This window comes from Caloenas nicobarica, chromosome 8, assembly GCF_036013445.1.
Source record: "Caloenas nicobarica isolate bCalNic1 chromosome 8, bCalNic1.hap1, whole genome shotgun sequence".
Classification (NCBI taxonomy): Eukaryota; Metazoa; Chordata; class Aves; order Columbiformes; family Columbidae; genus Caloenas; species Caloenas nicobarica.
In genome coordinates this window covers 20,603,945-20,620,847 of record NC_088252.1, presented here as the reverse complement: position 1 = coordinate 20,620,847, position 16,903 = coordinate 20,603,945, and the positions used below count along the sequence as shown (strand labels likewise).

The window sequence follows — 16,903 nt, the reverse complement described above, 5'->3', positions numbered from 1 at the left end:
TCTTTACCCAGGTGAACGTTATTAATACCAAGGTAGTATCAAAAATCAGCTATCTTGAAGCAGAAGTATTTTCTAAACGATAAGTCACTCTTCTCCCTCCTTCCTTTGCAGTATTTCCTCCTGAAAGCATGGGAGTGCGCTTGCTTGCTCATCACTCCTGCTGCCCTAAACAACGGAGATAGCTTTGTTCTTCTGCACCAGCAGTTCTGCTCCTGAACACTGAGACTGAATTTCCTTTTTTAGACAGCAAGGACGCAGACTTTCTTCCTCTTCTCCCTCCCTCTGCCTCCCTTCCCCCTTCCTACAGTCTTGGCTGTGCCCTCATCTTACCTTCACCAGCACAAGAAATCCATGCTGCAGTTTTTTTCCTCATTAGCAGCTCTATGGCAACAGCAGCTCTGAGGCAGCAGTCCTTTACGGTTCTCACTTTCCTCTCTTTCCTTATGCATAAAGATACACAGCTTGTTTGCCCTGTAAATTAGCAAAGACAATTCTGATTGTAATTTAACAAACAAAATTCCAATCTGATTTCAGAAAAAATGTGCTCCCAGGGGTATAAAGTTGTATTCCCAGAAGAGCTGAATGTTAGCAATGCAAATGAATAATAGTAAAGGAAATCAGATTATTCCTTTTGGGTAAGAAAATGTAAAATCATCTTTGTCATAACTCAGATTTCTTGGACAGAAATGTGAAAAAAAAAAAAAAAAACTCAGAACTGAAGATACACAAAATAGCACATTCAAATGAAGTCCTGAAACTCCAGGTATCTTGTCATTGTTTGACTATTTGTTATTGACACATAAATGAAATCAGTTGTTTGTTTGTTAAATGCCTGCTGAACTAAAAGGAACAATGTAACACAAGATCTTGCAGTCTCATAACCCATGGAAAAGTGTGTATCAGAATATATTTAGAAATGGTAACACGAGCTACAGAGGACAAAAGAGCAAGCCAAGAAAAAATACCAGTACCTGGGTGGTTATCGAATACTATAATGTCTGCCTGCTTGAAAATTAGGATTTTCCTGACTTGGTTACTTTTAAATTAATCAGAAGAATGAGCTACAAACAAATATTGAATATGGTAGCAAATAAACAACTCATTAATACTCAGAAACAATTAATTTCATTTAAGAGCTTCTGGTAATAAAGTACCTAGCACAAGATAAAATGACTTTGAATAGAGGTACATATATTTTATGTATGGTACATATATTTTATGGCCAAAAATTGCCAGTAAATTATAATCAAATCACTTTCAATACATGCCTGAAATAAATTAATCAATATATTTTTGTAATTCTGCATGAATTCTCATTTCTGTCTCCTGCTGTGTAATGAACAAAGGGTTTCGGCCACTGCCAATTGCTGTGACATGACATGTTAAAGAGCACGCTCTGGACTAGCACGAGTGATGCCACGGTTACTGCTGGCTAAAATAACGTGATCACCTGCATCCTGCCTGCACTGGCAGAAGTGGATGGCCACGTTTGCATCAGTGGATGTCCACGCTTGCTTGCATCAGGGGACCCCAGGAAATGTGGGCAGCTGTTCCTGGGTGCAACCTGAGAGGAAAAGAATGAATTTGCTACTATCCTGCACTGTATACGTTCATTTTTGTCTCATCTGATAGTATTCAATTAGCATGCAAAATAATGTATAATAGCATTCTGAAATGGGTTGAAGCACAAACAACTGGGACTAAGGACTGGCCTACAGAGGCGTCATAACACTAAAAAGAAACCCCAAACAACAGAGCAGAACAGTTACAAAACACTGTTTTAGCAGCCCACTTCGCAGCTTCAGCTTCATGGGCGCACATTTCAGACCCCATCATTACAACAGCATGCAACGTTGTAATGCTGTTAAAGAGAAGAGCTTTGTGATATTTATATTTTTCATCAAAAAAAATCAGAAGGATTAACAAAACAAACAAAAAATTATTAAATGAGTCGCAATGTTTATCTTGATTATTTTTTAAAACTTTGACCCAGGTAGAACCTCAGCTTCCCACCCAGAACCGACTGCTTCTAGGCTGAAGCACAGCACAGAAAGCAATCAGTCCCAGCCTTAAACAGTTTACAATCTAAGAGATCCTTCCAGGACAGGAGATTATAATTTCCATTTTACAGGCAGGTGAAACAAGGACACACAGCTGAAACTTCTCATCTATAATTTCACATTAAGCCAGGATCAGTGACAGAAGCAAAACTCAGGGAATATGAGCTATAGTTACCTGCAGAAATGAATAGACTCAAGTTTCTTACAAAAAGTAAGGTTCAATAGAAAACTTGCTTTTTGTAGAAATTAAGATTTTCCTTGAGGCAATGCTTCTTACTACATGGGTCGCTTCATTAATGACAAAGTATTTATCTTCATTGTTAAAATTTACATGTTGTAACAAGCCCTATAAACTGCAAAATATTGTTCTGGAGGTGGAAATGCTCTGCTAGAGAAGGAAGAAGAGACTCCAGTTAACCCACAAGGCTGGATATGGACAGAAAGAGCTTCTGTTCAAGAACAATGAAGGAATTTCTCCAATATTCTACTCTTGCTGTTTACGGACATACTAATTTTAAATGTTCTGACAATAAGGGCCTGTAAGACACTCATAGAATGCTTTCTGTGCAATGCTGTATCAGTTGATAAAATCCAGCCATTTTGTTGTCACTGGCATGAGATGGACCCTCACAACCACAGCGCTGTACGTCAACTCTGTGAAGCACCGTGTGCTTGCTCTGATGTCTGAAAGCGCAATTTGGATGGGGAAGGACAGTCATGTCACTTGGTCTCATCAGTCAGGACATGGGACATCTATCAAAGCAAGCACATCTACAACATATATTAGAGATTTTTTTACCACAAACTTTGGTCCTGTGAAGATACTCCTGTAAAATAAAAAAAACCCACTGTTTGGCCTTTTTGGTGTTTTCATCTTGGCTTGTTTCACATGCATTTGTTCCTCCTTCTAAGAACATAACACTCAACTCCTTCATCAATGAGGCAAGGTACCCAAAATTAAATACAGAATATAGGTCTGCCTGTAGTTGCAGTTCCAAAAATTAAACAACTGGAATCAGCTTAACAATTAAAAACCTCAAGCATCGTCGGTGGACTCCAAATCAAATAACCATGAGAATAAATAACTCATATAGATGGTTAACCAATACCAGAAGGACAAATGTTTTCTTCGAAGGAATGCATAGGCTTATATTTACCTTTCTTTCAGAAATGGAAATAAACGTTCTTTGCAGACCGTCTCACAGAAATATATGACGCGCTATTTCATGGTAGTGCTGAAGTCTTCCAATTGGCTTAAAAAATAAATGTAAACACAGTACTCTGTCAGGATGTTATCAGCAACTGCCACCTGCTTAATCTCACTAGTTTTCTTTACTTTTGTCATAGAAAGAACAACCTCTACCCTGAAAGCATGCATGTAACTTCTATCAAAGATTTCAAAGCCACCTACCATTACTGATCTCCACATTTTTCAAACATTTCCCCACATGTAACCTCTGAGACAAACACTATCATCCCCACTTTACAGAAGAGAAAACCGAAGTGCAGAAAGAGCTCTCATTCCAATAAAAGTCAATGGCAAGTCTCTAATAAATATAATCTGCTCAATTTTAGTGCTAAAATTATGTCTGTGGTCACACTGGGAGTCTTTAAGACAACACAGGACAGAGCTAAGCTGACTCCATGTCCTGGGCCTGACTACAAGCCTTAAAAACTGCAAGACAGAATCTAATCAGTCAAGGAGAACATTCAAGACCTAAAACTATAACTATTGAGTTTTATAGCATACAGAGGACTGAATGAAGAAGAAAATAATAGAAAGAAAAGTATATTATTTCTGTTTCAAGTATTTGTGTTGGGATTTTATTGTGCCAATATTCTTCTTATCACCAGAATAATTACTAAAATTACAAGATCACCATTAAGTGATCCCATATGATTGTTTTCTTATTTCAGACACATTTAAAGACCTAATACTAATTTACATACTTACTCTAAGAAAGGAAATATTGATTTTCTAAAATTAACACTAGTTTGTTTTGGTTTTTTTTTAATTAGAAGCCCAATGTAATGCTAACTGAAGTGGGAAATTTTTCACAAGTTCAAAGGCCACTGGATGAAACTATACATACATATTATAAAAATAAGAAGTATTTAACTTCCCCTACTTCTTTAGATTTTGATCCTCTGTGACAGGGCTGAGAATCCCAGGTTCTTCCAAGGCCCCAGAATGTTTCTGCCACTTCCTTTCAGCAGTATGTTACAAGAACTGTCCCACTGTATAAAAGAGAAACCATATTTCTTAAAAATTCATAGAGAACTTCATTACTCCAGGATAAGAAATACATAACATAGAGACCTCTGAAGGCACAAAGGTTACTACAAGTCTGAATTTAACTCCCAGACTCTAAGAGGAGATGAATTAATGAATGAATGACCTGAAATGCAGAATTCACACAACTTTGCCGCTTCTTTAAAAAGCAACAAGTAAATTAGTCTTAAACAGTTTAACAAATGAATATCATCAAGAAAAAAAAAAGTCTTATTGGGAGTGAGAGAACTCAGGCTAAGAAGTGAAACTCTGAAAAACTGACCCAGCAACACTCCTTGGAACCTTGTGCTCAAAGCAATTAGGGAGCACAAGCCACAAACCACCACATATACATTTCAGATGAGTGAGTCAGCTGGTCAGCACAGGGTCTTACCCGCCCTATAGCTTCTGCACAAGCCTGAGTATCTTAAATAGACTGAGCATGTGGGACAACGAAATTAACTAAAGCAGGTTAAATCCCACTGGCTTTCTATAGTGTTTGGCTCCTAAATCATTTAAGCATTTTTGAAAATGTTCCTTATTGGCCTAGTGCACAACTAGTCAGTGAGACAAAACTTTGATTGGGAGAGAAAATTCTGTGTCTGGATGTACTTTCAATTGACTCAACGAGGACCTCATTGAGATTTCACAACACAAGTTTGATTGCAGTAACAAAGAGTAGAAATATCTGTCAAAGCATAACAAAGTTGTAAAATAACCTTTTAAAAGGATGACAAAGCAAGCCTAGCAGCCTAGTGTACTAAAGTCATCATAATGTGGATTTCAAATTGCACTGAGATACTAAAGAATAAAAACCAAGCTTTCTCAGTGCACTAAAACCACTGCATCTTATACATTCTTATTATTTGGTTTGTTTATATCGTAATTTCAATGGAATGACAAAATGAAACCCTCTGACTGTATTTAAATAACAAACATGGGACTGCTGGAATTTGGACTTACTCTCTCCCCTGAAGATTTTCCAGAATCTTTCCTATCCACTCCTACCGCTGTGGAAGCACGCTTTTTTTTAGGCAGGATCCTTTGGGAATGATGAATTGAAAAACATTACTTCTTGCTAACAATACCCTAACAAATCATCTTGATCCTTAATGTGACCTGCTGGGAATAAACTCCCAATTACTTTCTTTGCCTTACTAGTCGTGGCAATCAAATAATACATAGTATGTACTCTAGAATCAGACTTGCATATGCAGGAGAGAAACTTGGGATCTTCCAGGTTTCCCCGTGAAGTACATGACAGGCTCATGGTAAATTCAAATCATGGTATGAGATTTCTAAAAGGAGATTTCTGAAATATCCTAACACAAACTGTGACATCGCCTTTGCCAGAATATTGACGAGTAGGGATTGCTCAGCGAGAGCTCGGTTTCAGGAGGTGTCAGCTCCTGCTGCTTTCTTTAGATACATCATTCTTTAATTCAATCTGCATGAATAATGACTGGAAACCCAGCTGCTAAACCAGCTAGTCCATCTGTTACCCCCTGTTCATAAATGTATAATTATGTTCACTCTCACTAAAGAGCTCATGACTCACCAGGATTGTCTTTTGGGGAGACATCTACTGAAGTATATAGTGTTCACATATAAATGTGGCTGTGGATCCGATCTTTAGTAGCACCAATGTATTATTTAGTATCTTTTGGGCATCTCTTCTGCCTGATGATAACATGAACCTGGTCCTTGAGGAGCAAGTTTCCAGTTGAGACTGCTCCAGAAAGCTTTATCGGATGTAAAGTCAGGGGGCTGTAACAAATCCCAGCGTCAATCCAAGATTTTCTCAGTCACAAAATCTGACCTTTCGATACCTCTTCACTATGATGCTTCATGTTCAGAACACAAGTAATACCAGGCTGAGCATGGCTACCACCAGACTAAAAATACACAAATTAGCTACGAGATCACAAACGAAATGGCTGTTTGCCCTGGTATAGCCGAAGAGATATTCCTCAAACACTGTATTCAGGTACACAGGTTTTAGAGAGTACAAAATGTCAAAAAATGTCTCCTCTAGTACAGCTCAGGTCGCTGCCAGGATGACAACCCTGGATTTCTGTTACCTTGTTTCACAAAAAGAAAGGATTGATTCAGTGTTTCCAACTCTCAGCTTATCCCAAGTTAATGAAACAAAATTTCTTTCCTCTTTTCATTTGGTGAAACAAGTTGATGATTCTCACCAGAGGAAACACTGGATTCCTCTCTTCATATCCCTCAAGGTGGAACATCCATTTGAATTCTTTTAACGTGGGTACTGATGATTTATTTCTTAAAACTTAATTTCATATTTTCAATCTCCGACACTCAAGGCAAATAGAAAGCGTGTGATGAGAGGCCACCTGACTGGGGACTATCTGATTCTACAGCACTGGATTAAAATAACGATGAACCAGAGTAAATAACACGGCCAACTAATCAGGTTTGTCAAACCCTGCCACGACCATGTGACAGGAGATAGCAATGTGCCCACAGACTTTTCTTTACATTGAAGCACCAAGTAAATCACAGAGAAACAAAATCCTCAGAGCCAGGGAAGTTTCAAGCTCCTCTATAAGGGCCGGCGACTGGGAGCTCGTAGCAGCGCTGGGCTCCGTGAGTGCCCAGTGTCTGCAGAAATAAATGCTGGCAGTAGACAGTAAGTAACAAAACAAATTGTAGAAATTGTCTCTTGATTGAAGTTAATAGTAAAAACAAACAAACAGCATTTTCTGAGTTTTAGGGGGGTTTTAGAACAGGATGAAGTTGGGTCAAGTGGAGTAAAACAAGACTTGCAGCAAGTTGGAGCAAAGGGAACAGTTTCTCCTATACCTATCCATAAAGAAACCCAGGAAAGCCTTGTTAAAAGCTACTTTCATCAAAACCAAATTTTTAAAGTGTTATCAACACACAGATAATCTGAAATACCACTAATTTCTTTACAGGAAAAGAGAAACTAGACAGCTGCTTCCAAGATGATTTTTTTTTTTTCAAAAAGATGCTTAAAGTCTCTGAAAAACGATGAGTTACCTTCCTGAAATGCCCACACATCAGGAAATCCTTTACAGGTTTGCAAATATACTGAGACCTAATTGCAATATTTAAATTAAAAAAATATACATTCTACAGCTTTCTTAATAAATGTTCAAGATCCTTTAAAAAAAATATATACATATTTAGTAGTATTATTTCTTCAATTTAGACCCGAAGTAATTTTTAATGAGAAATCTGACTGTGCCAGCCCAAACCTGCCCTCATGCTCTTTTTTCAGTCCATCATGTTTCTTTTATCACCAGATGTTGATGCATCCATGCAAACTGCTGCCATTCATCTGGTTATTGTTGTGGCGCTGTCTGAACTGCAAAGACACGCAGCATCCTCAGTATTTTCCATCCAGCATGGGTGGAAAAAACTTGAGAGCATCAGGGTGGGCTGACAGGGGAGCTGCATTTATATAATTTAGCTGGGATATTGAAAAGCATTGCATTATTTCTACACATAATATTGCCCCAGCAGATGCTACCACAGGAAGAGCTTATGTACATTTAGGCTCTCTGAGATCCCATTTATGGGTGTTCTAGATAGTTCTAGACAATTTACAATATTCTAGACAAGTAAAGGGTCGAGTTTTTCAAGCACTGTCTCCATTTGTTCGTATATAATCACTATGGAAACAGGTTTGAGAAGTGACACACACAAACCTATTAAAGTTGGCACAAATTATTGCTTATAATTTATATTATTTGTCTACATAAGAAATATTGATGAACAGATTATTGTAAAACCTGAGGAGAGCATTGAAATGATCTATATTTTTTTTCTACAACACTATGAAAGCACTGGGCATCACCCCTGACCATTTCACTGAAATCGGTTTGCACAGTCACATTTTCCTTACTGCTTTACTTTGCATCGCACTAACCTTTAAATCAAGCCTTGACAGATTTCTTTTTTTTTTTTTCGCAGACACCGCTATACAAGAACCGCAGCGTATCGCAGCACCGCGTTTTCCTTAGCGCCCTGAGGACCATCCTGCCCGACTCCCACAAATCCTCTCCAAAAACGCCTTCGCCTCCTTTAGAAATGATCCACCTCGATCCCCCCCCGTGACAGGCCCGCACGATTCAGCCCCGGCCGGCCCGGCCCCCGGGCTCCGCACCAACCCCCGCCGGGGCCGGGCGGCGGGAGCCCCACGCGGCCCCTCAGGCGCCATCATCTCCCCCCCGCACCTCACGGCCCCTCCGGCCGTCGCTCCCCGTGTCCCCCCTTCCCGCCCCACGCCAGGTGAGGAGGGCTGATGCAGGGTGTGTTTTGCCTAGCAGGGGGGAGGAGGGAGCCATTGCTGTGTGTGGGGCGGAGAGGGCGAGTCCCGCGGCCCTAGAACCGCCTTCCCCCGCCGCTCTCCTCTGTCAGCCCCGGGCTCCGGGGCTTGAAAAACAACCGACATGGCGGAGGAAACGCAGCCGCGACAGGGAGCCGCTCTACCCGCCTCAGCTGCTGCGCACGGCCTGCTCGCTGCCCCTCTCGGCCCGGCCGCCTGCCCGCCGCGCCCCGCCGGGCCCGAACCCCCTCCCCGCCCCCGCCATGCTTCCCCTCCCTCGTGCTGCAGCAGGGGCCGGGGCAGGAAACCCCGTGCGCAGGAGCGGGCCGGGTTGGGGGGGCAGCGGGAGGAAGCAGCGCGGTACCTTCACGCCGTCAATGGTGCAATATCCTTCCGCTCTCGAGGGAAAAAAGTAGTTCCACGCTCCCCTCACCTCGTGGCCCCGAGTGGTTCAGGTACCCCCTTCAGAGCACCTCGAACAGTGGGATGAGGGGAGCTCCTTGGGAAGGGGGCTCAATTCGGGGCGATTCGTGCTTTTTTCGCTGTGTCGTGAGGTGTATATCCATGCGCAGAGCAGGGAGAAACGAGTCCGGCAGCGGGGCGGATATATAAAGCGGGCGCGGCGGAGGATTTGCCTTTTCAGTTGAGGACAGAGCTGGTGTTCGGAACATGTCAGGCGGCTCCGCGGATTATAGCAGGTATGGCGCGGCGTGCCGAGGCCGCGGGCCCTTTCCTCGTGAGGGGGCTCGGTGGGCTGGGCGGGGGCGGCCGGGGAGAGGCAAGGGAGGTGGTGTGTGTGCGTGAGGTGCTGCGCGTTCCAGACGGCGCTCTGAGGGCTCCGGCGCCGCGGTTCGACACCGCCTGGCGCCCCGGCCCCTCCCGGTTCTAGACGTTTCGGTCTCGCCTCTCCGCGTAATCGCGGTTCGTTGGAGGTTTAGTTCTAGTCCTCGGCGTTCGCTTTTGACTTGATGATATTTCTTAAACCCTGCCTCAGAAAAAGGATTATTTTTAATTTCATTGTAGTCTCTGAGCTAAGGTGAAACTATAACGTGTGAGCGCCTTGCTGAGGATTTTTTTTTTAGTGATTCTTGCCCATCCGCACCCGAGTTCCCCCCCGCCCGGCTTCCGCCGTTGGATCGGCCCGGGTTTGCGGGCCCGGCTGATGGCGAGACCATTGCGGGGGGAGGGGGGAGGGGCGCGGCCCTCCAGGCGATCGCCCGGCGCCCTCCTCCGCGCAGGCTCCGCTTTGCGCAATCCCAGGGGCGGAGCTCTCGCGAGAGTTCCCGGTAGTGGGGCGGGGCGGGCTGAGGGGGACCCGCAGCGGAGCCGGGAGGCCGCTCCCCCCGCCCCCCGCAGCGCCCCCGCCGCGGCGGCGGCCATTGCCCCATCCTTCCCCGCAACGGCGGGGCCCGGCGTGCGGAGCCCCGCCTGCAGCAGATGCGTTCTGCGACGGGGGCGCTGTACGTCGGGACATGCGCTCCTTGTCTTGCTGGCTCGCTTTTTTCACAGGCGAGGCTGTTCACCCGCCATTGAGCCGGATTTTTATGTCGGTTTTTTTTCCTACAGTCTAAAATTACACGCGAGCGTCACTTGAAAGCTTCAATAATCTTTTGTTGTATCACACTGAGAGCTGAGGACTTGGGTTTGTGGCATCCAAGCTAGTGGGGAGAGGGTAGGAGTTTTTCTCAATTGGCAAAACACTGAAGCACCTGCTGGGATGATCTGTCACGGGTTTTGGCAGCTGAAGTGTCAACTTGCTTCTGCGTGTTAGTTGCCATTGTGTTAACAGCTTGTTCTGTTTTGTGACAGAGACCATGGCGGCCCAGAGGGAATGGACCCCGATGGTGTCATTGAGGTGAGCACATGGGAACTGACTTGAACATTCAATCACTGATGGAGATAAGTGTTGGATTTAATATTGTCTAATTTTTTGTTCTTTATTGCAGAGCAATTGGAATGAAATTGTTGACAATTTTGATGATATGAATTTAAAAGAATCCCTTCTAAGGGGCATTTATGCTTATGGTTTTGAAAAGCCTTCAGCTATTCAGCAGAGAGCTATTATTCCATGCATCAAAGGTATGCGGGTGATTCATTTGTTGGTATCAACATCTGATAATTAAGAAAGTGTTATAAAATGCTTGCACTGTTTTATTAGTGAACGGTGATACCTCTTTTTGATCCTTATTGAACAAGTGATATGATGGTACACCATCTTTCGGGACTGACCTGAAATGGAGAGAACTATTAATACTGATCACTTACTTCAAAGGGAATAAAATAAAACTAACAACATGGATTACTTGTGTGGGAGCAGTAAATGTGTATCCTACTTTTTTTAGGGTATGATGTGATTGCTCAAGCTCAGTCAGGTACTGGCAAGACAGCCACATTTGCTATTTCCATCCTGCAGCAGTTGGAGATTGATCTCAAGGAGACCCAAGCACTAGTATTGGCCCCTACCAGAGAACTGGCTCAACAGGTATTGATAGTGTAGTTAAAACAAAAAGCTGCTTGTGTGTTGCATAGGTTTCAGGTTTCACAACTGAGACAATAAAAAGGCTTCTTAAGGGGCTGTAACTAATATCCATTCAGAACCCTTTTTGTGTTAAATAATGGCAGATATAAACTGTCCCACAAGGTCTCTACCTGTTCGAAAAGTTAAATTGTTGCACGTGGAGGGTGTGCTGTAGCTGCCGCTGCGCTGTGTGTGGTTCTAGGGAGCATCTTCAGCAGAAAAACAAACTACAAGATTTGTTATTAAAGCACACTGTTCTGAGTGGAAACCAAACATGCTTTTTGAAGCTTTTTGAACTTGCGTGCAGTTGTGCAACATGAAAACAGCAGTGCACATGTGGTCACTGATTGTTTTTACTGATTGTTTTTGTGATATTTTCCTGACTGACTGATATTTATTGCATGTCTGCTTCACCTTCAAGGCTTGGTATTCTGTGTTACTAAGTGAGAGTGTTTAACCAAACTTAAAGGGTACTCAATTTTTAGGATTAATTTATATCAGTAATGTGGGGTCTTAAGATGAAATGTTGAACAGAACTCAAAATAGAGTAGAAAATAGGGTATATACAATTTGCTGTTGTTTTCAACTAGAATATACTGAGATGCAAGTGCTATAGTGGAGGTTCTTGAAGGTAGAACTAAATATACTAAATCAGACAGGAAAGAAGTCTAAAAAAGCAGCTCAGTGGAACAAGATGCTCTCATCAGGATGCTTAGTTTTCTGTTCTACTCTGAAGATGTTGGTGTAAAACTTGTTTCAAAGCCTGGCGTATTGCAGTGCACTTGTACACCATTGTGTGAACTTCCCACAGTGCTTAACTTTCAGGCCTTAGCAGCTCAAAACTCCGGAGTTTGCTTCCGGAGGCTCTGCTGTTTAACATAATAGCAGATTTGTGGTAGTTACTTCAGCTAGTTCATCTAGTAAGAACGAAAATGTAAATGAAGTGCCTCTCTGATTTAAACTTTCTAGTGAATGACTTCAGTAACAAGCACTTGGGCAAAATCATTAGCACCCATTAGAGCTGCAAAATCCTTGCTTGCTCTATTGGTTTCCAAAGTCCATAAGCACCAATAACAGGGCTTAATCTTTAGTGTACCAGAAACTGTTACTAATGAGAGGGTTTTATTTTAGATTCAGAAGGTAATTCTGGCCCTTGGAGACTACATGGGAGCAACATGCCATGCTTGTATTGGTGGTACAAATGTTCGCAATGAAATGCAAAAACTTCAGGCTGAGGCTCCACACATTGTGGTCGGCACTCCAGGTCGTGTGTTTGATATGTTAAACAGACGCTACCTTTGTAAGTATGAAGTAAATTTTGTTCTTGATAATGAAACAACATAAATATCACACCCTTAAGATCTTACGTAGGGCATTTGCTGTAATTGCAGAGTTGTGCTGGAAAGTGACATTAATAGAAGTATTTAGTGCATTTCTGAAACTTCAGGAGATACTTTTTTTTTTTAATAGCACCTAAATGGATCAAAATGTTTGTTCTGGATGAAGCGGATGAAATGTTGAGCCGTGGATTTAAGGATCAAATTTATGAGATCTTTCAAAAACTAAGCACAAACATCCAGGTAAAAACCTTTTACGTGGTTAAATTGATGGATGTGGATTTGGTTACAGTGTAGCTGGGAATTGCTGAATTCTCTAAATAAAAACTGGTGTCCAGGCACACGCTGACAGTGGGTAATGCCTTTTAGGTTGTGTTGCTATCAGCTACCATGCCAATGGATGTGTTGGAAGTGACCAAAAAGTTCATGAGAGATCCCATACGTATTCTGGTGAAGAAGGAAGAACTGACTCTGGAGGGTATCAAGCAATTCTACATTAATGTTGAAAGAGAGGTTGGTATCAGTTGTACTTGCTTGGGCTGGGAAAGTTCAGTTTACGTTCTCGTACCTTCTTGTTAAAGCACTGTACTAAAATTACAGAAACCAAGGCTGAGCTTTGGTTTCTGTAATAATGCTAGTAGAGTACATGCAGGAAGAAGAACAACTATGCACTGGATCAAAAATGACTGGGGTGGACCTCTTTCTTAATGTCCAGTGTCCTGTGTCTGAAGATTTGGTGCAACAGCTGATGCAGAAACTTTGCTTGATGTCTTGTTCTAACTTTACAGGTCATATTGAATACAATTACCTACTAGGGCATGCTTAGTTGGTTGTTGCTTATGAGTTTTATTTGTTTGGGATTTGTATTATGTACTAAATGGTTGGTGGTATGATGGATTTCCTGATCACCTTTGTTCTGTTCAGGAGTGGAAGCTGGATACTCTCTGCGACTTGTATGAGACACTGACCATTACACAGGCTGTTATTTTCCTGAATACAAGGAGAAAAGTAGACTGGCTTACAGAGAAGATGCATGCCAGGGACTTCACAGTCTCAGCTCTGGTAAGAACTGATGCTTCCACATAACTTTGGAAATGCCATACTGCAAACCAAATAATAATGAGCTAAATTTGGGTGAAAAGCAGGAAAGTTATAATATAGCTGTGCAGTGCTGTATTATCGTTCCCCCTGCTTAAAGAAAAGTGCTTCCTCCTATCCCTATCTGCTCTGTTCCCAGGCAGGTGGGGACGCTAGGTTTCATACATTGCTTTGGTTTTTAAAGGATATTTCAGTCTGGAGTACTGCAACTGTAGTAATTAGAACTTTTTTAATTCTACAGCATGGTGACATGGACCAGAAGGAACGGGATGTTATCATGAGAGAGTTTAGATCAGGATCAAGCCGTGTCCTGATCACTACTGACTTGCTGGTGAGTATTATCTTACAGCAGACACATTTATGTTTAAATCTGGTGCCAAAAGCTTCATATTTCAGTGAAGGTTCTTGTAGCCTGAACTGTTTGGAGCTTCTTGGAAGAGCAAAGACTACGCTCCACTATGGACTACACAGTTGTAGTTCATCACTAACCATGTGGTCAACAAATGCACAAGATAAATAATAAAATCTAAAGCCTTTGACTTGCATTAAAGAATCTGTATTGCTTTTCAGGCTCGTGGCATTGATGTGCAGCAAGTGTCGTTGGTGATTAATTATGACCTGCCGACCAATCGTGAAAACTATATTCACAGGTGAGTTGGCTCTGTCCTCTAGACAGTGAAGCTGCACTGAGTGTTGTGGCCCCTGTGGAAATGGGCATAGAACTTTGCCTGGTTTTCCCTTTAGTCCTTACCAGTAACAAGGAGGGTTATGTGTCTATTAATATGGTAACTACTAATAAGCTAACAGGAAATAAGCTACTTGTGTTTCTGCTTTAAAAAAGCCTTAGCTAGCCTTAGCTTGCCTAGCTATGATTCTGAGGAGGAGCAGAGCTTTTGGACAACAAAACAAAGCAGTGGGAAAACTTCTAAGTGTGCTAAGTTCAGTGATGGCCAGTCACTAGTTGCTGAGATCTGGGGGAAATTGCCGGCCTCTGGACTGCCTTTTTGTCAAGTAGGTTCTGGAGCACCCCTACAAAGAGCTGTTACTGGCATAGCAGCAGTGTGAGCTCCATCAGTAGATCCCAACTGATGTTCAGTTGCTGCTGAGTGACTAGACCTTCTGCATCTCAGCAAGGCATTTGTGTAGGACTGCCTTGCTTCTGGAGGTCCAGCTGTGGTCACGTTCTGTGTGCTCTTTATGCTCTTGGTGGCTCCTCTTGCACAGTGGGATTTTCCCCTTTGTGGTGTGTTGTGATTAATGACTAAGTTTTGTGAGCAATTTTTGCGTGTTAAGCTCTTGCTGACTACAGGTGCTTTGTGCCATCTGTGGGAAGGTAGAACTGATGATGGTGGGTGTAACTAAACTGTAATGTGATGCTTTAGTGACTGACTTTGACTTTATACAAAAATGTTAAGCTTGGATTTTTCTGTTTTTAAAAAAAAAAACAAAAACAAACAACCAAACAAAACCAAAACAACAACAAAACCCCAGTAAGTTTTCCTACTGGAAACAGTTAAATTGAATTAAAATTCTCAAGCTGAGTGTGCTGTTCATATTACTGGATATGATTGGATTGATTTGGGAACAAATCTGATTTTTGAATAGTGGCTTATTTTTTGTATGCCACGTCTTTGGGACTGGATGCATGTGGTAGGGGCTGTTGGCGCAGAGTACACGGGTGGGAGACTGAGCTGGGACTTCATATGACAGTACCAACCACGAAATTTTTTGCACTCAAAAGAGTAACCTCTGCTGCTTTGCACGGGATGGACACTGCTTCTGTATTCTTGGCACTGATGGGTTTTCCTGCCTAGATGCACCTTTGGTAGCAGCAAGCCCTGTAAACAGAACACAAACCAGCCAGTTGCAGATAAAGAGCAGTTAGTGAATGGATCCTGCTAACGTTTGAAGCAGATCAGAATAGTTAACTTGTGTGGAAATGTGCTTTTCTTGTTGTGCAGAATTGGCCGGGGTGGTCGTTTTGGCAGAAAAGGCGTGGCTATAAATTTTGTCACTGAAGAGGACAAGAGGATCCTGCGAGACATTGAGACTTTCTACAATACTACAGTGGAGGAGATGCCGATGAATGTGGCTGATCTCATTTAATCCCTGGGATGAGGTGTCTGAATGCCGTGATCGCTGTTGCTGAATAGGCGATTCACAACGTGCATTGTGCTTCTTTCTTTGGGGATATATTGAATCTTGTCTCAATGCTCATAACGGATCAGAAATACAGATTTTTGATAAGCAAAGCGACTTTTTGTCGTGAGCTCTTGTGGGGAAAGCCACTGGCTTTATCCACTTTAGGGTTAGACTGTTGGGGTTGGGTGGAAAGTCATGGGGTCTGTAAATTTTTTCTTTATTAGAAATTTATTTCCTAGTTCCATAGAAGTGGTTGTATTAGATGTTCTTTATCATTTAATAATTTACTTATGGACTAAAAGATACAAGTGCTGTATAAAATCAGCCAATTATGTTAAACTAGCCTACCTTCCTTTATTGTATGTACTTACACTTCAGACTGAATTGGAAAGGCCTTTCAAAATCTCTAAACTTTTATAAGAGCATTAAAATGCATTTTTGTTTCATATGTATTTATTCAATAAAGTATTTAATTAGTGGTAAGTGTGATCTGGACCCTGTTGCTAAGCCCCAGCAAGCAAGCAATCATACTATTGTCTTAGTTAGGGTTAAACCCAGTAAAATTTGCCATATTGCACATGTCTTAATGAAGTTTGAATGTTCAATAAAATACTTCTATATTCACTTAAATTGTGAATAGTTGCTCCTTGGTTAGAGGGGGAGGGGGATCGCAGCTCAGCTGTGTGACCTGGCAGGATGGAGCTCCAGTAATGCGGAGCCGTAGCATCAGCTGCTCCCTGTCCAGACCTCCCAAGCTTTATCAGCTATTGGGCTTTATGTGGTTCTCAGCTTGGCCATAAGTGAAGTGGCTGTTTTTGGAGCAGGACCTTGGAGCCAGAGGCTGTGCCCCGTGACACAGCTCATGGGTGATTGACATGTGTATAATACTGAAATACCCTTTCATCAGAGTAGGAAATGGCCCATTGAATAATTTAGTACTGCCAATGAAAAAGCACAGGGCCAGGCCAAGTCCTTTACTTAGAGCACTCTGGAACGTGTGGCAGTACAGGAGACTCAATTTTCAAACAAGCAGAATCTGATGGGTGTTCAAAGAATCTCTGGAAGGGTGGGCTCAACACTGCCCCAAAGATGTTCAACCACCACCAAGACCTGTGGTCTTTATGCAGGCAACAGCTGTGAACACAGGAGCTGGGTTCCTCC

General features: G+C 42.3%; 1 protein-coding gene, 1 long non-coding RNA gene and 3 other non-coding genes across 5 annotated transcripts; 4 read left to right on the top strand and 1 right to left on the bottom strand.

Annotated features, from left to right (window-relative positions):
• Window positions 1–324: 324 nt before the first annotated feature.
• Window positions 325–4,255, bottom strand: LOC135991293 (uncharacterized). Its single transcript, XR_010606508.1, has 5 exons — window positions 4,190–4,255; window positions 3,218–3,313; window positions 2,860–2,887; window positions 1,451–1,564; window positions 325–471 (listed from the first exon to the last, which is right to left on the bottom strand). It is a non-coding gene; the product is annotated as an uncharacterized LOC135991293 (long non-coding RNA).
• Window positions 4,256–9,235: 4,980 nt separating this feature from the next.
• On the top strand, window positions 9,236–16,372 carry EIF4A2 (eukaryotic translation initiation factor 4A2). The gene is made up of 11 exons (XM_065640276.1): window positions 9,236–9,345; window positions 10,457–10,502; window positions 10,594–10,726; window positions 10,990–11,129; window positions 12,297–12,465; window positions 12,636–12,745; window positions 12,872–13,015; window positions 13,427–13,564; window positions 13,842–13,931; window positions 14,171–14,250; window positions 15,562–16,372. Exons 1-11 carry the CDS (start codon window positions 9,317–9,319, stop codon window positions 15,704–15,706), a joined length of 1,224 nt encoding a protein of 407 aa, XP_065496348.1. The 5' UTR covers window positions 9,236–9,316; the 3' UTR covers window positions 15,707–16,372.
• On the top strand, window positions 10,841–10,910 carry LOC135991772 (small nucleolar RNA SNORD2). Its single transcript, XR_010606559.1, has one exon. It is a non-coding gene; the product is annotated as a small nucleolar RNA SNORD2 (small nucleolar RNA).
• LOC135991770 (small nucleolar RNA SNORA81) lies at window positions 13,069–13,249 on the top strand. Its single transcript, XR_010606557.1, has one exon. It is a non-coding gene; the product is annotated as a small nucleolar RNA SNORA81 (small nucleolar RNA).
• LOC135991761 (small nucleolar RNA SNORA63) lies at window positions 13,642–13,767 on the top strand. The gene has a single exon (XR_010606548.1). It is a non-coding gene; the product is annotated as a small nucleolar RNA SNORA63 (small nucleolar RNA).
• Window positions 16,373–16,903: the final 531 nt, after the last annotated feature.